The sequence below is a fragment of the Callithrix jacchus genome, chromosome 2, assembly GCF_049354715.1.
Source record: "Callithrix jacchus isolate 240 chromosome 2, calJac240_pri, whole genome shotgun sequence".
NCBI lineage: Eukaryota > Metazoa > Chordata > Mammalia > Primates > Cebidae > Callithrix > Callithrix jacchus.
In genome coordinates this window covers 75,313,466-75,340,825 of record NC_133503.1, presented here as the reverse complement: position 1 = coordinate 75,340,825, position 27,360 = coordinate 75,313,466, and the positions used below count along the sequence as shown (strand labels likewise).

The 27,360-nt window shown below is 40.8% G+C and overlaps 1 protein-coding gene across 2 annotated transcripts in view; it reads left to right on the top strand.

Annotated features, from left to right (window-relative positions):
* HSPA4 (heat shock protein family A (Hsp70) member 4) overlaps positions 1-24,550 on the top strand; it is a 63,172-nt gene extending 38,622 nt beyond the window's left edge. Inside the window, exons 9-19 of one of the 2 annotated variants that reach the window (XM_008991277.5) lie at positions 1,488-1,639; positions 2,130-2,236; positions 2,501-2,634; positions 3,498-3,679; positions 4,958-5,044; positions 9,039-9,191; positions 10,084-10,209; positions 12,428-12,535; positions 21,158-21,277; positions 23,178-23,339; positions 23,543-24,550. In XM_008991277.5, coding sequence (XP_008989525.1) covers positions 1,488-1,639; positions 2,130-2,236; positions 2,501-2,634; positions 3,498-3,679; positions 4,958-5,044; positions 9,039-9,191; positions 10,084-10,209; positions 12,428-12,535; positions 21,158-21,277; positions 23,178-23,339; positions 23,543-23,746 — 1,535 coding nt within the window. In that variant the 3' untranslated portion in view covers positions 23,747-24,550. Of the gene's footprint in view, positions 1-1,487; positions 1,640-2,129; positions 2,237-2,500; positions 2,635-3,497; positions 3,680-4,954; positions 5,045-9,038; positions 9,192-10,083; positions 10,210-12,427; positions 12,536-21,157; positions 21,278-23,177; positions 23,340-23,542 lie in introns of both variants that reach the window. The other variant, XM_002744593.7, reaches the window with a different exon arrangement.
* The last annotated feature ends 2,810 nt before the right edge of the window (positions 24,551-27,360 follow it).

Below are 27,360 nucleotides of genomic sequence, written 5' to 3'. Positions count from 1 at the left end.
TTATTATCTTATTTTTGCAAACAGTGATACAGATTTTTATTGTAGTAAGTAATTCAGTGATGATATATTAAGCTTCTTTTTATCTACATCTTCCCCCTGCCCAAAGTAATCTTTTGAAATGTCTAGGGAAATCTAATAAAAGTTTCACCAATAAACTGAATTCAGATGGAAAGTTTTAAGCCTTAGTTATTTCATGGTAATAAAAGTTGTCTTTATGCTGATACTATAGTCTTGTAAGCTTTTCTGTCAATGAATTATTCCTTAGCTGGATGAGAGCTGCAGCAAAGGGAAGGTATGATAACCACATATTTATTTAACAAGATGATTTAATTTTGTCTCAGGCTAAAAAGGCTGTTTGATTCAGGAATATATACTAATTTTCCTAAAAACTTTGTTTGACAATATGTTTACTTGGACTTCACTGTTGTGTTGATTGCTATTTCAGATTTTTGAGATACACTTGGCACAGGCTTGGCACAGGCTTTCCTCTTTAATTAGTGATGGTGGCAAATGGGCTTATTTCCACACTGGGAAATCCCATTTCTTTAAACAGCCTTCTCAAGAAATTATCAATGGTTGTTAGATAAAATGTGACCAGGAAAGCAGGTGGTATTAAGAAGTATTTTATGAGCAACAGCAGATCTTTGATACACACCTTCTTTCTTTCTGACCTCAAGAAATTTTACCTGTGTTTTATTTTAATTTTATTTTTTTGAGATGGTGTCTTGCTCTGTCACCCAGGCTGGAGTGCAGTGGCATGATCTCGGCTCACTGTAACCTCCGCCTCCTGGGTTCAAGTGATTCTCCTGCCCCAGCCTCCTGAGTAGCTGGGATTACAGGCATGTGCCACCATGTCTGCCTAATTTTTGTATTTTTAGTAGAGATAGGGTTTTACCATGTTGGCCAGGCTGGTTTCTAACTCCTGATCTCAGGTGATCCACCCATCCCCGCCTGCCAAAGTACTGTGATTACAGGTGTGAGCCCCTGTGCCCGGCCTCCACGTGTGTTTTAATTATGGAGTATATTTATGCCTTGGATTAGAACACTGGAGTGGCTGGATATGATTCTCAGTACCTTTTTTTTTTTTTGTCTTCAACGCTAGGTCAGAATAACTCAGTGTTTTGAGGTCCTCTTATTTTCATAATGGCTAGCATACTTGAATGTTTGGTCTGTAAATGTTTTAACACTTCTTTGTGTGAGATTGTATGAGAGATTTAGGACCTATACACTACAGGACATTGAGTATTCCTGGCCCTTACCTCCTAAATCCCACTGTTATGCTACACTTCCCCCATTATTTTGACAATCAAAGCGCCTACTTGTTTCTAGATGCCACATGCCTCTGTGAGTGTGGGCATGAGTGTATGTGCATTGTGGAGGCGGGTGAGGGAGTAGAGTTTTGTTACACATCTGAGTAATTTAATCATCATAAGATGTTATTGTTCTTTTATTTCATTTAAAAAAATCTGTTAATTCTTTAAAAATAGAGTTAAAGAAAGAAGATATTTATGCAGTGGAGATAGTTGGTGGTGCTACACGAATCCCTGCAGTAAAAGAGAAGATCAGCAAATTTTTTGGTAAAGAACTTAGTACAACACTAAATGCTGATGAAGCTGTCACTCGAGGTTGTGCATTGCAGGTGAATTTTCTTTCTTTTATAGGTAACCATTTATAAATAATTATAACAAGATGGCAGTGGTTTATGTATCTAATAACCTGGGGTTAGCTCAGGGTGATCTCAAGGTGTTGAGATTCCAAAACCTTTGTTTTAAAATAGAGGTGATGTTCCTGAAAGTAATTGCCCTCTGTAGCACATAAGATGAATTAATTGACTAGAAACATAGGTGAGTCTGAGCCTGAAGTATGACTAGAGTTTGGGCTTTTGCCTACATCTATATGAAATAGTGTACATCAATTAAATAAGGGTTGGGGTTAATGGAAAAATAAGGAATAGCTAGATTATTGAGGTAGTTGACATGATAGAAGTTTGTAAAACTGTTCAGAAACAGCTAATTAATGTAAATATTTTAAAAAGACCATTGATTTTCTGAAGTTGTTTGTAGGTTTAGTGATATCAGTTTATAATGTCTGTATTTGTTAAATGGAATTTTTGAAAATTATTATTTTAGTGCGCCATCTTATCGCCTGCTTTCAAAGTCAGAGAATTTTCTATCACAGATGTAGTACCATATCCAATATCTCTGAGATGGAATTCTCCAGCTGAAGAAGGGTCAAGGTATCATGTTTATTACTCATTTATATACCTAAGGTTAATTCACTATTAGGCTGAAGCCGTTGGTGCTTTTTATGTGCTGACTGATGTATATTCCTTTTTACTGATTTTATATATAAAGATTCTTGGGAACTCTTATAATCTGAAAATAATGCCAACTGAGAAGAGAGAGAAACTATCACTATATAATAATTACAAACCTAGAATATATGGGTAAAGTATTAGGAATATCCTGAATTTGTGTTTTTGTCTTTTTCCTCCATTCAGTGACTGTGAAGTCTTTTCTAAAAATCACGCTGCTCCTTTCTCTAAAGTCCTTACATTTTATAGAAAGGAACCGTTTACTCTTGAGGCCTATTACAGCTCTCCTCAAGATTTGCCCTATCCAGATCCTGCTATAGGTAAGTAAAGAATTGGAAATTATAAAATAAAAAAGCAAAACAACAACAACAACAATAAAAACAAACCAGGCACAGTGGGTCACACCTGTAATCCCAACACTTTGGACGGCTAATGTGGGAGGATCACTTGAGACCAGCCTAGGCAACACAGTGAGACCCTATCTCCATTTAAAAAACAAAACAAAACAAAACAAAAAAAAACTTACTCTACTCAGAGAGCTGGCATAGTAAAAAGAACAAGTGCAGTGATATAGTTTCAAACCATCTAAGTTTTAGAACCATGTTATCTAGAGTTTTTATAGACTCTGGGAAACTCTTATCTGGAAATAATACTAGTTGAGAGAGAAACTAGTTATATTATAAAGACCTAGAATATGTGGGTAAAGTATTAGGAGTATCCTGAATGTCATTTAGAAGCTGTGGAAAGTTAACCTGTTTTGTTTCCCCCATCTATGAAACCAGGAATAACTGATAACTCATACTTGTCAGAGTTCTGGAAATCAAGAAAATGTGTTATTTTTTTGTTCTGTTTTGTTTTGTTTTCAATAGAGGAGAATGTGACAAATCTGTTTTAGGAATTTATCTGAAAGTAGCATATAAAGATAAATAGAAATAAATGAAAGAATTGGGAGATATTTGAGTTCTTAATTGGGGCAAGATAATTAAGAGTTAGACTATAGGTGAAAGAGGAAAGAGAAATCTGATTTTAATAAGATTTTAGGAGTACCCATTTTGCTTATTTAAAGCATCATGTTACTGACCCATCATTGAAAAGTAGACATAATCTAGCAATGTAGGCATATATTCCTGCTTGAATTCATCCTCTTTGGTTATGTGTTCTTTTGTCTCTCGTATGTCCCTAGCTCAGTTTTCAGTTCAGAAAGTCACCCCTCAGTCTGATGGCTCCAGTTCAAAAGTGAAAGTTAAAGTTCGAGTCAATGTCCATGGCATTTTCAGTGTGTCCAGTGCATCCTTAGTGGAGGTACACAAGTCTGAGGAAAATGAGGAGCCAATGGAAACAGATCAGAATGCAAAGGAGGAAGAGGTAATGTAGACATTATATACTATTTGTGATGGCCCAGAGGTGACTTGTCTAGAAATTATAGCAAGTAGACTTTGTGTCAAGGGAAGAGCATTGAGACAGAGTGAGAGTGGATTTGTATGTTTCCTCTTCTCTCGATATAAGTGAACCAGCAATAGATTTTTATGCAGAATTTGAATAGAAATGGAACACAGTTGATTTCTCCTTTCATGCACTTCTCAACTTGATTCTGGTTATTGAAGAATGCTCTGCATCTCAGTTAATTATTTTCAAAAGTAGAATAGATTGTATACTCATTTGTTTGAATTATGCACTGGGTCTTGTCTTTGTGCATCAGAATCAAAGCTTTATAAAACTACAGATTACCTGTGATGCCAACATTTTGGGAGGCTGAGGTGGGAAGACTGCTTGAGCCCAGAAGTTTGAGGCCGGTCTGGGCAACAAAGTGAGACCTCCATCTCTACAAAAAGTTAAAAAATTAGCTGGGTGTGGTGGCATGCACCTGTGGCCCCACCTATATGGGAGGCTGAGGCAGGAGGATTGCTTGAGCCCAGGAGGTAGAGGCTGCAGTGAGTCCTGTTTGTGCCACTGTACTCTAGCCTGGGTGACACAGTGTGACCCTGTCTCAAGGAAATAAAAAATACAAATGCTCGGGTTTCATCCCCACAGATTTTATTGGAGTTGATCTGGTGAGGCCCAGGTAGCAGTAGTTTTAAAAGCTGCTCAGGTCATTCTAATATGTTGCAGGCATTGAGAACCACTGGTTGTTCAGGCTCTCCACAAACCTCTTCTTTCTTCATTATTCTTAGGCTTTGTAATTTTAACATGTTCACCTCCCAGAGCAGATGGAGTGGTCATGCTTTTGAGGATAAAGAGAGGCTGACTTAGGAACTGTTTGAAAAAGTGGGAACCTTTGTGAGAAAATACCTGGGGGAACCTTGGAGAAGCTTATGCTCTCTTCAGGTTGTATTCTGATGATTACATGATGCCACATTGTAAACTATGAGTACTTAATGGTACACAGCAATTCCACAGTCATTTTTGTTTTATGTAATGGTAGGGAGGGCAAGTGTTAGCCTCATTTTACAGATGTATTAACTGAGATCCAGAGAGGAAAACTTCTGTATTCTAGGTAATGTGACCTACCTGGAATTTAAGCGTAGGCCTTCTGAGTGCTTGTAATTCAGCAGGAATTTCATACCATGTGACTTTGTCAGTGTGTAATGAAAGTTGCGTAGGCTTTCCTAATTGCAGGATTTAATTTGCCCTGTTTTTCAGAAGATGCAAGTGGACCAGGAGGAACCACATGTTGAAGAGCAACAGCAGCAGACACCAGCAGAAAATAAGGCAGAGTCTGAAGAAATGGAGGTATGAGGGGGTGTGTGTGTGTATGGTTTTTTTTTTTTCTTTTTGAGACAGAGTCTTGCTCTCTTGCCCAGGTTGGAGTGCAATGTTGTGATCTCTGCTCATTGCAACCTCTGCCTCCTGGGTTCAAGTGATTCTCCTACCTCTGCCGGATTACAGATGCCCACCACCATGCCCCGCTAATTTTTTTGTATTTTTTAGTACAGGTGGGGTCTCACTATGTTGGTCAGTCTAGTCTCGAACTCCTGACCACAGGTGATCCACCTGCTTTGGCCTTCCAAAGTGCTGGGATTAGCCACCATACCCAGCTGAGTTGTGTTTTAAAGTATGTATTGCAGTCTTTCTAAAGTATGTGGTTTTGGCTGAAGGGCAGTGTCTTGAAAGATAGTTATACTAGATGCGCTTAATTTATTTGAACTGTTTTTTTAGCAAGATTTTGTAGGGGTTTGTAGTGTGCCATTTGCAAGATGGCCTTTAAGCTCTCTTCTGGTTGATGCATGGGAAGAAAGCACTCAGGAATCCTAGTTTTACTAGGCTAGTGATTTATTTATGATAGTTTTCAAATGGCTTATACTGAGTCATTCTACCCGTAATTTATTTTATTACTGATAAACAGTAATGGAACTGAAATTTTTTTCAAAATGTTCAGTGTCCTGATCCATGCCTTTTTATTTTTATTTTTTTGAGATGGAATCTTGACCAGGCTGAAGTGCAGTGGCGCTATCTCGGCTCATTGCAACTTCTGCCTCCTGGGTTCAAGCGATTCTCCTGGTTCAGCCTCCTAGTAGCTGGGACTACAGGCATGTGGCACCATGCCCATCTAATTTTTGTATTTTTAGTGGAGATGGGGTTTCACCATGTTTGCCAGGATGGTCTCTGTCTCTTGACCTTGTGATCCGCTCACCTCAGCCTCCCAAAGTGCTGGGATTACAAGGCTTGAGCCACTGTGCCCAGCCTATTTTTTATTCATTTTTTTTTTTTTTTTTGAGACAGACTCTGACTCTGTTGCCCAGGCTGGAGTACAGTGGCATGATCTTGACTCACTGCAGCCCCTGCCTGCCTCCTGGGTTCAAGTGATTCTCATGCCTCAGCCTCCCAGGTAGCTGGGACTACAGGCGTATACCACCAGGACTGGATAATTTTTGTATTTTTTAGTAGAGACAAGGTTTTAATCATGTTGGCAGGGCTGGTCTTGAACTCCTGACCCCAAGTGAATCTACCTGCCTCGGCCTCCCAAAGTGCTGGGTTTATAGGCGTAAGCCACTGAACACATCCAAAATAACATCTTTTTGATAAAAAGGCATGGGCCTGGCACGGTGGTTCACACCTGTAATCCCAGCAATTTGGCAGGCCGAGGTGGGTGGATCACTTGGGGGGTCAGGAGTTTGAGACCAGGCTGGCCACTACGGTGAATGAAATCCATTATCTACTATAAATAACAAAAATTATCCGGGTGGGGTGGTTCGCTCCTATAGTCCCAGCTACCCGGGAGGCTGAGACATGAGAGTCTCTTGAACCTGGGAGGCAGAGGTTATGTGAGCTGAGGTTGTGCTACTGCACTCCACTCTGAGTTATAGAGCAAAACTCCATCTTAAAAAAGAAGTTATTTCAAATATTGGAATAATAGATTTAAATATATTTTGTGAGTAATGTAAATAATGTATTTATTTCAAAATTAGTAACATTTTTAAATTCTTTACAACCTAATTGTTTAATTTTGAGTTGTGATGTTAAAATTTTTTTAGCATTGAAAATACTTTTTAAGTTATAAAATTGCAGTGTATAATCTCACCATCTTAGGAGTTTCTAACTTAAAAAAGTTTCTAATTTTAAAAAATTTTGAATTTAATAGTGGCATTTAAAAAAGTTTGACAGAGGCTGGGCACAGTGGCTCACATCTGTAATCCCAGCACTTTTGGAGGCTGAGGAGGGTGGATCACGAGACCAGGAGTTTAAGACCAGCCTGGCCAACATGGTGAAACCCAGTCTCTACTAAAAATACAAAACTAAGCTGGGCATGGTGGTGTGCGCCTGTGATCCCAGCTACCTGGGAGCCTGAGGCAGGAGAATTGCTTGAACCAGGAACTGGGAAGCAGAGGTTGCAGTAAGCTGAGATCATACCACTGCACTCCAGCCTGGGCTACAGATAGCGAGACTCCCATCTCGAAAAAGTTTGACAGAACCATAAAGTCTTATTTTTATGTCAGTTAACAGAAATAAATTGCCTTCTTTTAGCTGTGCAAGTAATATTAAGAAAATGGACAGGAAATTGTGCTTACAGATTCTTTAGTTGGGTCAGGCATTTTTCAAGATGGAAAACCCTTTATGTTGTTGGGTGGGACGGGGCCAGCAGTGGCAGAGACAAGTACTTGTTCTCTTACGTGTTTGTGGAAGATGGGTGAAGAGAAGGGAGAAGTCACAGCCCCTCCCCAATGCTCTTGAGCTGTGGGAAGTTCTAGAGGTATTAGTTATCTAGGCTTCCTTGGGATGGCTCAAAAACTAAAGTGCCTTTTTCATAGCATTGCTTGTAAGGCAAATGAAATAGAAATGATAGGTAAATTTCAGCAGCTGACTTAAGTTAGTTTGATAGGAGGTGGGGAAATGACATTAAAGTTTTACTTCATCATAGAACAGATTGAATTCCAGATGAATTCCAAAGTTGAAAGTTGAAAAAGGTTGAAGTGAATATTTTTCTTTTCTTTTTAAGATGGGGTTTCACTATGATGGCCAGGCTGGTCTTGAACTCCTGACCTCAGGTGATCCACGCACCTTGGCTTCCCAGAGTGCTAGGATTACAGGCGTGAGCCACCGTGCCCGGCTGAAGTGAATATTTTTCTAATCTGTGGATGAGGAAGGGCATTCAAAGTATGAAAACAAATAAGTAATCACAAAGGATGGATACATTTGACTAAAAACTTATGTATAGACAAATAATACAGTCAGAAAAAACTAGAAGAGTCCATTGTTTGAGTGGAAAAATCACTACAATCCTAAGAAAACAGTGGTTAAAATATTAATAGACAGTTTGAGGAAGTAGTTAAGTATGGTTTGTAAGTATCTGAAAAAGGTTAAAAGAAACTCATACTGAAATAACAGTGAGATGACATTAAATGAATTCTCATGTGTGGATTGGGTGCAGCAGAATGAGGTTTCTCCTTGTGAGAATGTAAATAGTTGTAGACATTATGGAAATCACATTACCAATATGTTACTGATCAATAAAAATTTTTGTTTTTGAGATGGAGTTTTGCTGTTGTTGCCCAGGTTGGAGTGCAATGGTGTGATATCGGCTCACTGCAGCTTCCACTTCCTGGGTTCAAGCAATTCTTCTGTCTCAGCCTCCTTAGTAGCTGACATTACAGGTGCCCACCACTAAACCCGGCTGATTTTTGGTGTTTTTAGTAGAGACAGGGTTTCACCATATTGGCCAGGCTGGTCTCAAACTCCTGACCTCACGTGATCCACCTGCCTCAGCCTCCCAAAGTGCTGGGATTATAGGCACCTGGCTGATCAGTAAAAATTTCATACCCTCCTCCCCACTAACTTCATTCGCATGTATATATGTTTAAATAAAAGCAGGAGAAAAATTTTTAATAGTGATTATATGTTGATAAGGGATTATGGGAGATTGTTAGTATTTTATAAAATTTACCATCTTAATTGTTTTTAAGTGTATAGACATTGTGGTGTAACAAATCTTCAGAACTTCATCTTGCAGAACTGAAACTGCATACCCGTTAAATAACTTTCCATTATTCCCCTCCACAACCCCTGACAGCCACCATTCTGCTTCCGTTTTTATGAATTTGACTCTAGATACCTCATAACATTATTTACTTATTTTTTGTTTTCTTAGATGGTATGGTAGTCCAAAGTTCCTTAGGTCATCATCAAAGAACAAAGTAAAAAAGTAAAAGCAGCTTTTCAAACATGACCCATTTTGAAGTTTAAGGTAATCTATATATATGTTTGTTTTTAATGATTTCTGTTGTTTTAGACCTCTCAAGCTGGATCAAAGGACAAAAAGATGGACCAACCACCCCAAGCCAAGAAGGCAAAAGTGAAGACTAGTACTGTGGACCTGCCAATTGAGAATCAGCTATTATGGCAGATAGACAGAGAGATGCTCAACTTGTACATTGAAAATGAGGTTGTTACTTAAAGTCTTTTGGAGCAGTGAGCTAACAAATTAATGTTACCATGGTATTCAGACTGTGTCTAATAACTTTGTGCATTTTTGATGGTTTGGACTCGGGGAAAATAATTTAGACTTTTGTGTGGTACTGTAAGGGCAAAGTTGAAGCAATAGATCCCATGGTATGTCAGTTCTTTTACGTTGGTACTAATATGTATTGCTAGAAGCTCTGTTGCAAAATTTTTGACATATAATGTCTTTGGTGTAGGGGATGTATTGTTAATTTTTGAATATGTAGGTATATTTGTTCACTAGAGATTGGGATATTTGAGGTGGTGGTCCTAGAAGTTGATCAGTAGGAGAAATCATAAGGCATTAACGGTATCAGTATTTTGCTTATTCCTTTTCCGTTGCCAGTCATTATGTAGATATAGTAACTCTTACTGAGTAAAGCACGATTTGGGATCTGTGAGCACATTTATTGAATGAATTTTTGTCCGTGAGGTTTCTTACCAGGTTTCCACTGGATCTTAGGATAGTTTTGTCTTACAGAAACTTCAGCATTTATACTGCATGAGTGAATTTGATTTTTCTTCATATCTCATAATAATTCAGCAGAGGATATCAGTGACATTGAACCAATAGTTTTTTAAAGTTCTTTAAATTATTTAATTTTGCTTTTGAGTATCTACACCTTGATATTTCTATTGTTTTTTTAAATCCCACCCACAAAACTCTGATATTCAAAGTTTGTTGAGGTTAGTCTCACCACTGCCTTTTTTTGTGACTTGCAGAACTAAAAGGATTTGGGGAAGAAAAAGTCTCTACTTTTATAATTATATTAGTATTTAAGAGGAAATGATCTCAGTTGTCCTGATGTCTAATTGTACATAATGTTTATTCTCAGGGTAAGATGATCATGCAAGATAAACTGGAGAAGGAGCGGAATGATGCTAAGAATGCTGTGGAGGAATATGTGTATGAAATGAGAGACAAGCTTAGTGGTGAATATGAGAAGTTTGTGAGTGAAGATGTAAGTGTCTGCTGTAATATGCCTAACAACTGTGTCTTCTGGGAACATCTTTAAATGGGTTACAATGGAAGTCTACATCTGTATGTCTATAGTAGAATTATTAAAAATGGGTGTTTTTTGGTAGGGGTCACAATTTTATATATTTCTCTATCAGTACAGTGTTTTGTACAGTTTAGTCTTTGTGTATCATGTTCACAAATCACTTTTCACACATTTGAATGCGGTTACTTACCTTGTATTTTTCTTTAAATTATAAAAGCTCACTTTTTCCTGTTCATTGTAACTCACAATTTTTGATAAAAAAAAAAATTTAAGTAGCTCTTGGGTACAAGTGGTTTTTTGTTAGATGGATGAATTATATAGTGGAGAATTCTGAGATTTTGGTGAACCTGTCACTCATGTCCTGTATGTTGTACCCAACTTTTTTTTTTTTGAGATGGAGTCTTGTTCTGTCACCAGGCTGGAGTGCAGTGGTGAGATCTCAGCTCACTGCAACCTCCGCCTCCCCGTTCAAGTGATTCTCCTACTTCAGCCTCCCGAGAAGCTGGGACTTCAGGCGCGTACCACCATGCTCAGCTAATTTTTGAATTTTTAGTAGAGATGGGGTTTTACCATGTTGGCCAGGATGGTCTCGATCTCCTGACCTCGTGATCTGCCTGCCTTAGCCTCCCAAAGTGCTGGGATTACAGGCATGAGCCACCTCGCCTGGCCAACATACAGTTTTTTATCCCATACCCCTCTTCTGTCCTCCTGCTTCTGAGTCTGGATCCAAAGTCCATTATGTTACTGTGTATGCCCCTGCGTACCCATAGCTTAGCTTCTGCTTATAAGTGATAACATATAGTATTTGGTTTTCTAGTTCCAAGTTACCTCACTTAGAATAGTGGCCTCCAGCTCCATGCAGTTGCTGCAAAGATGTTAATTTGTTCTTTTTTATGACTCAGTAGTGTTCCATCGTGTGTATATACCATGTTTTCTTTATCCACTCATTGGTTGACGGGTGCTTAACTCACCTGTATTTATTTATTTTTTGGAGATGGAGTTTTGCTCTTGTTGCCCAGGCTGGAGTGCAGTGGCATGATCTCAGCTCACTGCAACCTCCGCCTCCCTGATTCAAGTGATTCTCCTGCCTCAGCTTCCTGAGTAGCTGAGACTACAGGCATGCTTCACCATACCTGGCTAATTTTTGTGTATTTAAATAGATGGGGCTTCACTGTGTTGGCCAGGCTAGTCTTGAACTCCTGATCTCAGGTGATCCACCCACCTCAACCTCCCCAACTGCTGGGATTACATGTGTGAGCTACCATGACCAAGTGCACACTTTTTTTTTTTTTTGAGAGGGAGTTTTGCTCTTGTTGCCTAGGCTGGAGTGGAGTGGCACGATCTTGGCTCACTGCAACCACCGCCTCCCAGGTACAAGGTGTTCTCCTGCCTCAGCCTCCCAAGTAGCTGGGATTACAGGCATGTACCACCACGCCTGGCTAATTTTGTATTTTTAGTAGAGACAGTGTTTTTCCATGTTGGTTAGGCTGGTCTCGAACGAACTCTTGACATCAGGTGATCTGCCCACCTTGGCTTTCCATAGTGCTAGGATTACAGGCTTGAGCCACCGTGCCTGGCCCGCACTTGATTTTAAATGTTGTTTTTAATTCTGAAATTTCTGAATATACTCAAAGTGTCCTCCATGGCAGGGAGAATAATATAACAAACACCCCCCATACCTATCTAGTGGAACAACATTTTCCAGACTTGTTTTCTGTATCTCTAATCTCCATACTCCCCTTGTATTTTATCTTACTTCATTTTTTTTTGAAACGGAGTCTTGCTTTGTCACCCAGGCTGGACTGCAGTGGCTCCATCTTGGGTCACTGCAGCCTCCACCTCCCAGGTTCAAGTGATTCTCCTGTCTCAGCCTTCCTAGTAGCTGAGGTTACAGGTGTCTGCCACCATGCCTGGCTAATTTTTTTTTTTTGTATTTTTAGTGGAGATGGGGTTTCACCATGTTGGCCAGGCTGTTCTCCATCTCCTGACCTCAGGTGATCCACCTGCTTTGGCCTCCCAAAGTGCTGGGATTACAGGCATGAGTCCACCGTGCCTGGCTGCCCCCTGTATTTTAAAGCAAATCCCAGATACACATCATTGTATTCTGTGCCTGTGACTGCATTGGGGATGTAACTGATTTTTGATTGACCTACTTATAATATTTTTTTTTCATTAGGATCGTAACACTTTTACTTTAAAACTAGAAGATACTGAAAATTGGTTGTATGAGGATGGAGAAGACCAGCCAAAGCAAGTTTATGTTGATAAGCTGGCTGAATTAAAAGTAAGTGACTCTTGAGAGCAGAGGTATCCAGAACCCTTGTTGAAGTTTTCTCTGAGGAGCTCAAAGTTGGGAGGAATTCTCAAGTAAAGACAGACTGAAAATAATGTTTGATAAACAAACCCTTTATGATTTAGGCTCATTATCATTCTCACTTTTAGAATCTTATAATAACAATGATTTTTCTGAAAATTGAGTTTAGGTTTGTAATGCTTCACTGAATTGGGCAATTAGTGCATTCTTGGTGTCAAAATACAAAGCCTAGCAAGACTTAGTACCTGCCCTAAAGGCATGGGCAGTGCAATTGGGGCAGGGCTGTTTCTATTTATGAGTTTGGATTCTATTCTCAATAAAAGCAAAGGATCTGGTTTTTTTTGAGACAGAATCTTGCTCTGTCACCCAGGCTGGAGTGCACTGGTGTAGTCTTGGCTCACCGCAACCTCCGCCTGCCGGGTTCAAGCGATTTTCATGCTTCACCCTGCAGAGTAGCTGGGATCACAGGCACACACCACCATGCCCAGCTAATTTTTGTATTTTTAGTAGAGACGGGGTTTCACCATGTTGGCCAGGCTCGTCTCGAACTCTTGTCCTCAAGTGATCTGCATGCCTTGGCCTCCCAAAGTGCTGGGATTATAGGCATGAACCACCATGCCTGGCCAAAACATCTGGATTTAAAGAATCTGATCTTATTTATTTATGCCCCAAATCCGATCTTTTAACATTAGGATTAAAAACGCAAATAATCATATAAAATTGAGGCATTTTGTTTGGAAAAGGATGCAGATGTATAAGAATGAACTTTTCACATTTCCTTTTAATTTTAGCTCAGAATTACTTGGTTTCTTGTGGAACTGGGCCATTTCGAGTCTCACTTTGTCCCCCAGGCTGGAGTGCAGTGGTGTGATCACGGCTCACTGCAGCCTTGACCTCCCAGGCTCAGGGAGTCCTTCTGCCTCAATCTCCCAAGTAGCTGGGACTACAGTTGTGTGCCATCATGCCTGGCTGTTTTAATTTTTTTGTAAGGAAAGGGTCTCCCTGTGTTGTCCAGGCTGGTGTTGGAACTCCTGTACTCAAGAAGTTCTATCTTGGTCTCCCAAAGTGCTGGGATTACAGGTGTGAGCCACGACTCCTGACCAAACGTTTCTTTTTTCTTTTTTTTTTTGAGACGGAGTTTTGTTCTTGTTGCCCAGGCTGGAGTGCAATGGTGCGATCTTGGCTCACTACAACCTCCGCCTCTGGGTTCAAGCAAATCTCCTGCCTCAGCCTCCCGAGTAGCTGGGATTACAGGCACCTGCCACCATGCTGTGCTATTTTTTTGTATTTTTAGTAAAGACAGGTTTTTCCATGTTGGTCAGGCCGGTCTGGAACTCCCAACCTCAGGTAATCATCTGCCTCAGCCTCCTAAAGCCCTGGGATTACAGGTGTGAGCCACCGCACCTGGCCCAAATATTTCTTTTCTTTTTTTTTAATTGCATTTTAGGTTTTGGGGTACATGTGCAGAACATGCAAGATAGTTGCATAGGTACACACGTGGCAGTGTGATTTGCTGTCTTCCTCCCCTTCACTCACATCTGACATTTCTCCCCATGCTATCCCTCCCCTATTCCCCCCAATAGACCCCAGTGTGTAGTGCTCCCCTCCCTGTGTCCATGTGTTTTCATTGGTCATCACCCACCTATGAGTGAGAATATGCGGTATTTCATTTTCTGTTCTTGTGTGAGTTTCCTGGGAATGATATTCTCCAGATTCATCAATGTCCCTACAAAGGACATGAACGCATCGCTTTTGATGGCTGCGTAATATTCCACGGTATATATGTGCCACATTTTTCCAGTCTAGTCTATCATCGATGGGCATTCGGGTTGGTTCCAGGTCTTTGCTATTGTAAACAGTGCTGCAATGAACATTTGTGTGCATGTGTCCTTGTAGTAGAACGATTTATAGTCCTTTGGATATATACCCAGTAGTGGGATTGCTGGGTCAAATGGAATTTCTATTTCTAGGTCTTTGAGGAATCGCCACACTGTCTTCCACAATGGTTGAACTAATTTACACTCCTACCAGCAGTGTAAAAGTGTTCCTATTTCTCCACATCCTCTCCAGCATCTGTTGTCTCCAGATTTTTTAATGATCGCCATTCTAACTGGCGTGAGATGGTATCTCAGTGTAGTTTTGATTTGCATTTCTCTGATGACCAGTGATGATGAGCATTTTTTCATATCTTTGTTGGCCTCATGTATGTCTTCTTTTATAAAGTGTCTGTTCATATCCTTTGTCCACTTTTGAATGGGCTTGTTTGTTTTTTTCTTGTAAATCTGTTTGAGTTCTTTGTAAATTTCGGATATCAGCCCTTTGTCAGATGGGTAAACTGCAAATATTTTTTCCCATTCTGTTGGTTGCCGATCTACTCTAGTGACTGTTTCTTTTGCTGTGCAGAAACTGTGGGGTTTGATTAGGTCCCATTTGTCTCTCTTGGCTTTTGCTGCCAATGCTTTTGGTGTTTTGGTCATGAAGTCCTTTCCTACTCCTATGTCCTGAATGGTTTTGCCTAGATTTTCTTCTAGGGTTTTTATGGTGCCAGGTCTTATGTCTAAGTCTTTAATCCATCTGGAGTTAATTTTAGTATAAGGTGTCAGAAAGGGGTCCAGTTTCTGCTTTCTGCACATGGCTAGCCAGTTTTCCCAACACCATTTATTAAACAGGGAATCCTTTCCCCATTGCTTGTTTTTGTCAGGTTTATCCAAGATTGTATGGTTGTAGATACGTTGTGTTGCCTCCGATGCCTCTGTTCTGTTCCATTGGTCTATATCTCTGTTTTGGTACCGGTACCATGCTCTTTTGATTACTGTAGCCTTGTAGTATAGTTTGAAGTCTGGTAGTGTGATGCCTCCCGCTGTGTTCTTTTTGCTTAGAATTGACTTGGCTATGCGGGCTCTCTTTTGGTTCCATATGAAGTTCAAGGTGGTTTTTTCCAGTTCTGTGGAGAAAGTCAATGGTAGCTTGATGGGGGAATAGCATTGAGTCTGTAAATTACTTTGGGCAGTAAGGCCATTTTCACGATATTGATTCTTCCTAACCATGAACATGGAATGTTTCTCCATCTGTTTGTGTCCTCTCTTATTTTGTTGAGCAGTGGTTTGTAGTTCTCCTTTAAGAGGTCCCTTACGTTCCTTGTTAGTTGTATTCCTAGGTATTTTACTCTCTTTGTAGCAATTGTGAAATGGCAGTTCGTTCTCGATTTGGCTCTCTTTAAGTCTGTTATTGGTGTATAGGAATGCTTGTGATTTTTGCACATTGATTTTATATCCTGAGACTTTGCTGAAGTTGCTTATCAGTTTCAGGAGTTTTTGGGCTGAGATGACGGGGTCTTCTAGATATACAATCATGTCATCTGCAAATAGAGACAGTTTGGCTTCTTCCTTTCCTATTTGAATACCCTTTATTTCTTTTTCTTGCCTGATTGCTCTGGCTAGAACTTCCAGTACTATATTGAATAGAAGTGGTGAGAGAGGGCATCCTTGTCTAGTGCCAGATTTCAAAGGGAATGCTTCCAGTTTTTGGCCATTCGGTATGATATTGGCTGTTGGTTTGTCATAAATAGCTTTTATGATTTTGAGATATGTTCCGTCAATATCGAGTTTATTGAGGGTTTTTAGCATAAAGGGCTGTTGAATTTTGTCAAATGCCTTCTCTGTGTCAGTTGAGATAATCACGTGGTTTTTGTTTTTGGTTCTGTTTATGTGGTGAATTACGTTTATAGACTTGCATATGTTGAACCAGCCTTGCATCCCCGGGATGAATCCTACTTGATCATGGTGGATAAGCTTTTTGATGTGCTGTTGCAATCGGCTTGCCAGTATTTTATTGAAGATTTTTGCATCTATGTTCATCATGGATATTGGCCTGAAGTTTTCTTTTCTTGTTGAGTCTCTGCCGGGTTTTGGTATCAGAATGATGTTGGTCTCATAAAATGATTTGGGAAGGATTCCCTCTTTTTGGATTATTTGGAATAGTTTCAGAAGGAATGGTAACCGTTCCTCTTTGTGTGTCTGGTAGAATTTGGCTGTGAACCCATCTGGACCTGTTTTTTTTTTTTGTGTGTGGTAGGCTCTTAATTGCTGCCTCAACTTCAGATCTTGTTATTGGTCTATTCATAGTTTCGGCTCCCTCCTGGTTTAGGCTTGGGAGGACACAAGTGTCCAGGAATTTATCCATTTCTTCCAGGTTTACTAGTTTATGTGCATAGAGTTGTTTGTAATATTCTCTGAAGATGGTTTGAATTTCTGTGGAATCTGTGGTGATTTCCCCTTTATCATTTTTTATTGCATCTATTTGGTTGTTCTCTCTTTTCTTTTTTTATCAGTCTGGCTAGTGGTCTATTTTTTTGATCTTTTCAAAAAACCAGCTCTTGGATTTATTGATTTTTTTGAAGGGTTTTTCGTGTCTCTATCTCCTTCAGTCCTGCTCTGATCTTAGTTATTTCTTGTCTTCTGCTGGGTTTTGAGGTTTTTTGATCTTCTCCTTTAGCTCTTTCAATTTTGACATTAGGGTATCAATTTTGGATCTCTCCACTCTTCTCATGTGGGCACTTATAGCTATATATTTTTTTCTAGAGACTGCTTTCAATGTGTCCCAGAGATTCTGGTATGTTGTATCTTCGTTCTTGTTGGTTTCGAAGAACTTCTTTATTTCTGCCTTCATTTCATTGTTTACCCAGTCAACATTCAAGAGCCAGTTGTTCAGTTTCCATGAAGCTGTGTGGTTCTGTGTTAGTTTCTGAATTCTGAGTTCTAACTTGATTGCACTGTGGTCTGAGAGAATGTTTGTTATGAGTTCCGTTCTTTCGCATTTGCTGAGGAGTGATTTACTTCCAATTATGATGGCAGTTTTAGAGTAGGTGTGATGTGGTGCTGAGAAGAATGTATATTCTGTGGATTTGGGGTGGAGAGTTCTGTAAATGTGTATCAGGTTTGCTTGTTCCAGGTCTGAGTTCAAGTCCTGGATATCCTTGTTAATTTTCTGTCTGGTTGATCTGTTTAATATTGACAGTGGAGTGTTAAGTCTCCCACTATTATTGTGTGGGAGTCCAAGTTTCTTTGTAAGTCATTAAGAACTTGCCTTATATATCTGGGTGCTCCTGTATTGGGTCCATATATATTTAGAATCGTTAGCTCTTCTTGTTGTATCGATCCTTTTACCATTATGTAATGGCCTTCTTTGTCTCTTGATCTTTGTTGCTGTAAAGTCTATTTTATCAGAGATGAGAATTGCAATTCCTGCTTTTTTTGCTCTCCATTTGCTTGGTAAATCTTCCTCCATCCTTTTATTTTGAGGCTTTGTGTATTCTTGCATGCGAGATGGGTTTCCTGGATACAGCACACCGATGGGTTTTGGCTTTTTATCCAATTTGCCAGTCTGTGTCTTTTGATTGGTGCATTTAGCCCATTTACATTTAGGGTTAATATTGTTATGTGTGAATTTGATCCTGCCATTTTGATGCTAGCTGGCTGTTTTGACCATTAGTTGATGCAGATTCTTCATTTTGTTGATGCTCTTTAGCATTTGGTATGTTTTTGGAATGGCTGGTACTGGTTGTTCCTTTCTATGTATAGTGCCTCTTTCAGGAGCTCTTGTAAAGCAGGCCTGGTGGTGACAAAATCTCTGAGTACTTGCTTGTTCGCAAAGGATTTTATTTTTCCTTCACTTCTGAAGCTCAGTTTGGCTGGATATGAAATTCTGGGTTGAAAGTTCTTTTCTTTAAGGATGTTGAATATTGGCCCCCACTCTCTTCTGGCTTATAGTGTTTCTGCTGAGAGATCTGCTGTGAGTCTGATGGGCTTCCCTTTGTGGGTGACCCAACCTTTCTCTCTCGCTGCCCTTGGCATTTTCTCCTTTATTTCAGCCCTGGTGACTCTGATGATTATGTGCTTGGGGTTGCTCTTCTTGCAGAATATCTTTGTGGTGGTGTCTGTATTTCCTGGACTTGAATATTGGCCTTCCTTGCTAGGTTGGGGAAGTTTTCCTGGATAATATCCTGAAGAGTATTTTCCAGCTTGGATTCATTCTCTTTGTCACATTCAGGTACACCTATCAAACACAGATTAGGTCTCTTTACATAGTCCCACATTTCTTGGAGACTTTGTTCATTCCTTTTTGCACTTTTTTTCTCTAATCTTGGCTTCTCGTTTTATTTCTTGGCGTTGATCTTCGACTTCTGATATCCTTTCATCTGCTTTGTCAATTCGGCTGTTGAAACTTGTGCATGCTTCGCGAAGTTCTCGTGTTGTGTTTTTCAGCTCCTTCAATTCACTCATATTTCTAAGTTGTCCATTCTTGTTATCATTTCCTCAAATCTTTTTTCAAAGTTCTTAATTTCTTTTCATTGAGTTAGAACATGTTCTTTAACTCACGGAAGTTTCTCATTACCCACCTTCTGAATTTGGATTCTGTCATTTCGTCACACTCATTCTCCATCCAGCTTTGTTCCCTTGCTGGTGAGGAGTTGTGGTCCCTGGTAGGCGGCGAGGTCTTCTGGTTTCAGGTGTTTTCCCCCTTTTTGTGCTGGTTTCTTCCCATCTTTGTGGATTTATCCACCTGTCGTCTGAGTAGTTGCTGATTTTCAGATAGGGTCTCTGAGTGGACATCCAGATTGTTGATGATGAAGTATTTGTTTCTTAGTTTTCCTTCTAACAGTCTGGCTCCTCTGCTGTAGGACTACTGAGGTCCACTCCAGGCCCTGCTTGCCTGGGGTACACCTGTAGCAGCTGCGGAACCATGAGGGTCGCTGCCTATTTCTTCTTCTGCTATCTTTGTCTCTGAATGATGCCCGCCAAATGTCAGCCTGATCAGTCCTTTGTGAGGTGACTCTTTGGATATGTGGGGATCAGGGAGCTGCTTGAGGAGACTGTTTGTACTTTATAGGAGCTCAAGTGCTGAGCTGTGAGCTCTGTTGTTCATTCAGGGCTTCTAGGCAGGTACGTTTAAGTCTGCTGCAGCAGAATTCATAAAGCCCCTCTTTTTTCCTCAGGTGCTCTGTCCCGGGGACTTAGGGCTTTATTTATGAGTATCCATTGCACTGTCCTGCCCAGCAGGGAGGCAGTCTAATCATTGCCTGCCTGTAGTGGTTATGCTGAGCTGCCGTGGGCTCCGCTCTGCTGCCATGGGTCCGCCCTGCTGCTGTGGGCTCCACTCTGCTGCCGTGTGTAATTCCCTGTAGTCCTGTTTATATGGGTTTGGTTAGAGCTGCTGTGGTGATGATGGCCGGCCTCTGTAGTGGCGGACTGTCTCTGTTATGGCGGGTTGCCTTGACAACGGCAGGCTGCGTCAGCAATGGCAGTGTGCTTCCATAGGGGTGGAGTGCCTCGGTAATGGTGGACGCCCCTCCCCCTCCGAGCTGCACTGTCTTGGGTTCAGCTGTGCTTGCGGTGAAACTCTCAACCCTGAGCGTTTCCAATTGCTGTTTTGTTTGTTTTTGTGGGGGTGGGACCTGCCGAGCCTTATCACCTGGCTCCCTGCCTCAGAGTACCCCCCTCTTTTTTTTTTTTTAATGTTGAATGGTTGACTCTCTCCCAGGTGTTCCAGTCGCCTGCTGAAAGGGCGCCAGGATTTGTGTGATTTCCCGTGCAGCAACCCACTGTGCCAGCTTGAACCTCGTTGCTGCCCAGGAGTCTCCTGGCCTTGCTTTCTGTTTAAGTCCTGTTTAATCAGATGAATGTGCTAATCTGCCTTTCGAGATCTCCAATTGCCGGTTTAACAGGACAACCAAACCAGTGGATTTTGTACGGAGTGCTGCTGCGTTGTGGCCCCGGCCCAAACAGCCTCGCTGGCGGCGGCCCTTGCAGCTCCTTCACCTGGGACTCTCCTGGTCTGTGGGCAATAAAGATCTGTCTGGAAATGCGGCGTCCACTCAACATCTGCGGTTTCACTGGGAGCTGCAATCCTGAGTTGGTCCTACAGCACCATCTTCTCTCTCCCCCTACAAACATTTCTTAATATCACTGTTGTATTAAGTTTTCAAGTTCCAGTTATTTTATAAATGATTTTTTTCCGTTGAAATCAGTATCCATTTAAGGGTCGTAGATTTTATTGATGTCTCTTACTCCTGTGTCCCTCACCTTTTCCCGATTCATTTGATGAGGAAATTGGATTATTGGTCCTGTAGGATTTTCCCCTCCTAGGATTTTGCTGATTTTCACCTCCATGGTAGTAATTAACAAAAAGTTGGTAGTTACATATAGAGGCTCCATCAGATTCAGGTGTTTTTCTTTTTTTTTTTTTTTTAGACTTTAAATTAAAAGCATTTTTTCTTTTTGGCACGTATACTTTATATTTAGTGCTGTGTATCTCTTAGGTGACACCTAATTTTTGGTGGTCTCCCTGCTGTGTTTTGACAGTGAGGGCTCAGGTGACAAATTGAAGTTACTCCACATGGAACAGTGTTGACATATAGTCTCATATACCCCTCCTCAAGTAGCTTCTTATTTCCAGTGGGCTGGAGGAATATATCTGACTTCTTATATATAGCACATGGAGATTAAGTATACTTTATCACCAGTCTTATTGGAAACATTACAACTCTGAATAGTTGAACTGCCATATGAAGAATTTGTGTATTCTTCTGTTAAGAATCTAGGTCAACCTATTAAGACGCGATTCCAAGAATCTGAAGAACGACCAAAATTATTTGAAGAACTAGGGAAACAGATCCAGCAGTATATGAAGATAATCAGTGCTTTCAAAAACAAGGTAACTTTTTTTTCCCCCTCCTCTTACTTTAGTAAAACTAACTTTTTTTCCTGAGACGGAGTCTAGCTCTTGTGCAGGCTGGAGTGCAGTGGTGCAATCTCGGCTCACTGGAAACTTCCACCTCCTGGGTTCTCCTGCCTCAGTCTTCCAAATAGATGGGATTACAGGCGTGTACCACCACTCCCAGCTTATTTTTGTATTTTTATTAGAAATGGGGTTTCTCCATCTTGGCCAGGCTGGTCTCGAACTCTAGTGTAATCTGCTAGCCTTGGGCTCCTAAAGTGCTGGCTGGTATTACAGGCATGAGCCACTGTGCCCGGCTATAAAGTTAACTTTTGAGGTGTTTACGTAGCATTTTTTTTCTCTTGTTTTCATTAACTTGTTTAATAGTACTTTTTATTTTGTATGTTAATATAATGTGTAATGTTTTATAACATCTTAATAACCATTGGATTTGCTACATCTCTTTAATAGGTGGAATCTGTAATTGAGCAGTGTTTTTTTGTTTCCTTTTCGTTAATGTCTGACTTAGCATGCTCTATACTGGTCTTTCTAAAAACACCTGAGGCCAGTAATTTGGCTTGTTATGGAGATGTAGGACTGTCTGTCTCAATGGTAAACTAACTGTTTTTGAGCACTGTATGATACTCCATAAAATATCTTACTGAATCCACGCGGTACCCTGATAAAGTAGGTGGTGGTATCAGCATTTATAGATAAATTCCAACTTATTTAAGCCTCACTTGCCTTAAACTACATTCAGGGTCACTAAATTGGGAGAACTGTCATTTAGCCAGAAGTCTGACTCTAAAGTTCAGACTTTGGAGTATAAAGTTCCTCCATTTACCCCAGGTTCTTGACATATTTTCACTGCAAGAAACTTTGAGTGATAAATGAGCTTTTGTTGTTGTTGTTGTTTTTTTTGGACAAGTTCTCATTTTGTTACCCAGGCTGGCATGCAGTGGTGAAATCTCGGCTTACTGCACCCTCAGTCTCTGGCTCAAGCAATTCTCCTGCCTCAGCCTTCCCAAGTAGCTGGGACTACAGGCATGCACTACTACACTCAACTAGGGTTGTCTTTTTTTTTTGAGATGGGGGTTTTACCATGTTAACCCCATGGTCTTGAACTCTTGAGCTCAAGTGATCCAGCCACCTTGACCTCCCAAAGTGCTAGGATTACAGGAATTAGCCATCTGGCCCCACTTTTTTTTTCTCCTTCTCCTTTTCTTGTGAGACAGGGTCTCAGTCTGTTGCCTTACCCTGGAGTGTGGTGGTATGATTGTAGCTCACTGCATCCTTAACCTCCTGGGCTCAAGTGATCCTCCTGCCTCTCAGCCTCCTGAGTAGCTGGGACTAGAGGCGCATGACCCCCACGCCTGTCTAATTTTTGGACTTTTTGTAGAGATCGGCTCATCACGTTGCCCAGTTTTTAAAGTCGTGGGCTTAAGTGATCCTCCTGCCTCAGCCTTCCAAAATGCTAATACAAGCGTGAGCCACCACACCCAGCCTGAAAGACCTTCTTTTGAAAATAGTATTCATTATAGTTTCGGTTCTGAACTAGCATGCCGAATCCTCAACTCTCATATATAATTTTTTTGCATTGTGAAATTATCTACATAAGATTTTGTATAAATCAGGTGCTGCTCTTTATCTTGTTGAAGCCTTTTAATTGACACCTTATGAATTTTCTTGGCCTTTAAAATGTAGATCTTTCCTGAGTGTATTAAAACACTGAAGTTAGGTTTCTTTTGAATATTTAATGTCTGTTCAGATTGTGAGGCTAAATATGCTTTATTGTTTGAAAGGTTATAAGTTTTTGAAAAATGGCAGAAACTAGACAATATTTGGGGAAAGAGGGCATCATACTTTTAACACTTGTCTGTCTGTCTCCTGGTTGCAGGAGGACCAGTATGATCATTTGGATGCTGCTGACATGATGAAGGTAGAAAAAAGCACAAATGAGGCCATGGAGTGGATGAATAACAAGCTAAATCTGCAGAACAAGCAGAGTTTGACCATGGATCCAGTTGTCAAGTCAAAAGAGATTGAAGCTAAAATTAGGGTAATTTAAGACTTTAATAGTCTCTTCTTGACAGCCTTATTATTAATAGTCCTCAAGTGACATTTAGGAGGGATCTTTATTACAGTGTCTTAGCTTCTAGGTTGAGGGTTGGGTGGAGGGAGAGGATGGATTTGGGTTTAGCATGTCTTGTAAAATTTGTTAATTTTTTAAGAAACCACAGTTTTCTCTGTTACCCATTCCAGGAGCTGACAAGTACTTGTAGCCCTATAATTTCAAAGCCCAAACCCAAAGTGGAACCTCCAAAAGAGGAACAAAAAAATGCAGAGCAGAATGGACCAGTGGATGGACAAGGAGACAACCCGGGCCCCCAGGCTGCTGAGCAGGGTACAGACACAGCTGTGCCTTCGGATTCAGACAAGAAGCTTCCTGAAATGGACATTGATTGATTCCAACACATGTTTCTATTAAAACAGACTATTATAAAGCTTTAAGTTGTCAACTTTGTTCTAAGTATCAACTAGAGCAAGTGAATACTGAAGATTTCTTAGTCAGTTTTTAGGGGATTTTGGGGGAGGGGAAATAGGTAATGTATGGAACATTTTGACTTCTAAATAGTTAGATACAGAAATTAAGTGCATTGTATCTTTTTCATAATGGTACTATTTAGAAGCCCAGTTAGTCTTACTGAGCTTATGCTTCACTCCTTTATGTTTAACCATGTGTCTACAAGTTTGTTTTGGAAAGTTGAGCAAAAGCTACAGCTCTAGCTATCCAGCAGACTTTTCATTATGACTTACATGGCAGGAGCTCTAATTATGCTTTAAAAATCTGTTGTGGAGATTGCTCTAAAGTCTCCCTGCCTGGTGTGGGGATGGGGTCTCCCTCTTTGTGAGGGTTGGAGCATGGCACGGCGTGGATTAACACAGCAGAAGAACAAGGGTGTGCTCTGAGCTTCTTATTTCACCTCCACCCTCACCTGTGTTCTCTTCCCTCTCTCCCAGTAAAAGGGCTCCCATTGTAAATGCCATGTACTGCTCTCGGGAAAATAGATCCCCTTGCTTAGAGCAAGTTGTTAACTGAGGGTTTTAATCCTGGAGGCTCTGCCTGAAAGTGTGTTCATGAATACCCCAAGCGTCAAGGTCTAAATAATTTTATCTTCAAAAGATTAGAATTGGGTAGATGTACTGTTGGATATAATAGCCATGGTAAATTTAACTGAGGAATTAAATCCTTGTTAATTTTGGTGTAAAGATTTGGAGCCTGGCCTGTTTATTCAGGTGCAAGATGTTCTGTATAAATTTTTGAGGTATAGCTTGAACTGCTAGGACAAGAGTTAAAAGTTCTTTTTAGCTCATTCACAAATCACTTGTGTGTTAAGTATTAATATCTGTCACGAACCTGCCAATTTGTACATGTTAAGCAGCTGACAGATGATACAAAAAAACTAAGATACACTGGATTGTACTGGGCGAGTCTGAAATTAGTGTTCAAGAAGTGTGGTGCCTGATGTTATAACAACACTTTATTCTTAACTGTGCGGCCAGTGTCAGGTATACCAAAGCATTACTCTGACTGCTTTTTGGGGCAGTGTTGGTAGGAGTGAGAAAACTCCAAGGGAAGCCTGTGTTCCAGGCCAGAGCTGGTACCTGCTTTAAGAAACTGTTATAAGACTTGTTGGTAATGTTTTGGATCTTTGTAAAAATTGATATCCTGTATAACAGAGTGCCTCTGTTACTTTTGGCCTATGTTGTTAGAAATAAGATATCTTGTATAGTTAGAATTAAGCTTCTGTCCATCTCTAGATACATTGAAAAGTTTGAGAGTGTTACAGGCTCTAAAGTGCTATGGAGAACAATTGCTTAGGAGGAGGAAGGGAAAAGCATACTTATGTTGGTGTGTAAGCATGCACGGAGGCCTTGCGGCACCACAGCAAGGCCCTGTTCTTATTAGCGCATCCACCTGTCATGCTTCAAGAGTTCAAGCTGGCCTGCTGTGAAGCTAATGGCTATTTTAAAGTGCTGGCTGCAGGATTAAGCCAACCCTTGTACAACTGGCCCAATCCTAATGGCCATTTCTTCTAAAAAAAAAAAAAAAAAAAAAGTTTTTTTCGGGGTGTGTGTGTGTGTGTGTGTGTGTGTGTGTGGGGAAGGGTGTGGGTGTTGGGATGGCGGTGAATTTGAAGTTAAAACTAGAAAGAAGATGATGTGGTCTGCTAGCTTTCTGCTTAGATAGGCTATAAGACCAATGGGATTTACATAGAGGCCAGGCCAGAGAGTGGTAATTTATGGCTTGTGTACAGACAAGCATTTATCCAGGTTGCATTATCCAAACTGATTTGTTAAAGCTCCAGGTCACGTTCTTACACTAAGAAAATAATTCAGTAAATGAGACCAGTTTAGGAAAAACTAATAAAAGAAACCTGTCTTACACTTGAATGGTTTCCTTAATTCCATAATGAAGGCTGCTGGGTGTGTGTGTGTGTGTGTGTGTGTGTGTGTGTGTGTGTGTTGGCGGGGTGTGTTTTCAGTAAAAACTTTAGGAGTAGGAACCCTAAATTTCACTTATGTCTGTTGAAGACCTCTAGTCTGAAGAATGACAACTGAAGCACTGCCCACTTTGTGACAAAAAGTTGCCTAATTTTTCTGTACTTAACTCTCCAGTCGAGTATTGGCCCAGTTCCTTTGATGTGTAGGAACCCTTGTCTTGCTCCCATGACTGGGCCTTACTTTGAGGGTTTTGTTAGCAGAAGGTGGGGGTTATGGCATAAAGGTAAGTGCTAGGACTGATACCTTCCCAAAGTACAGCATGGCCCAGAGTGTGCTATAACCACTGAATATGTGGTGTGGCTGCGTGGAATGTGTGTTGGTGTATGTGTGTGGTGGTGATGGGTGTTGAAAGGGCATGAAGCCAGTGCAAAAGACCTTAATTGGACAAGGCATGGGTATAGATGAGGCGGGGCCAGAGGTTTTGTTACCTGGGTCATGCCACTTACACAGTCCTAGTCCTCTGGCTGTACGAGGAGCGTCTTACCTTTCAGGGCCTATTGTAGCCACATGTCTAAGAAATGTGTCTCTAATAGGTTTGATTTCCTCCTTAGCATCTAAGTGGTTTCTGTATGGGGTATGGGAATTGTTATATGTGGTAGAAAGTGCTGAGATAGCTGGGTGTGGTGATAATGCACCTGTGATCCCAGCTACTTGGTGGGGGTTGAGCTGGGAGGATCACTTGAGCGCAGGGGGTCAAAGCTGCAGTGAGCTGAGATTGCACCACTGCAACTCCAGCCTGGGTGATAAAGTGATACCCTGTTTCCATTAAAAAACGGGGGGCTGAGAGATCAGGGTTCTATTGTAGGGCAGTGGGAGCTGTTTTGGGCGGTACAGGGGGATTGGGGGATGTTAGAGGTAGTGGGACTTCAGTCCATCTTTGAGGGGACAGCTAAATGAAGGGGAAAATGGCTGGGTTTGGTACCTGCAGGAAGAGGGAATAAGTAAGTGTGGTTCCAGCTCAATACCATGCTTTAGAAGTGGGGATAGTAGTCTTACTGGAGTAGTGACAGGATGATGTGAGGCAGGCTTCAGGGGTTGTTTCTTGATCTGATGTTTGATAGTGCATTCATCTGTACACTTGATCTATTTCAGTAATTTTAAGTGTCTAATAGGTGTGTATTACATTTTTACACAAAGAATGTAGGTTATAGAACTACATAGTCTCATGTTTGGAAAAAAACATGAAATGGATTTGCAATAAAAAACCGGAAGGATTTTCCCAGATGAAGTGTTTTTTAGGGTGGGATTGTGGGTGATTGTTTGCATATTTTTGCTTTTTAAAAAAATTTTTCTTTTTTGAGACAGTTTTGCTCTTGTTGCCCAAGCTAGAGTGCAGTGGTGCAATCTCAGCTCACCACAACTTCTGCCTCCCAGGCGCAAGTGGTTCTTCCTCAGTCTCCTGGGTAGCTGGGATTACAGGCATGGGCCACCACACCCGGCTAATTTTTTTATTTTTTATTTTAGTAGAGATGGAGTTTCTCCATGTTGGTCAGGCTGGTCTTGAACTCCCAACC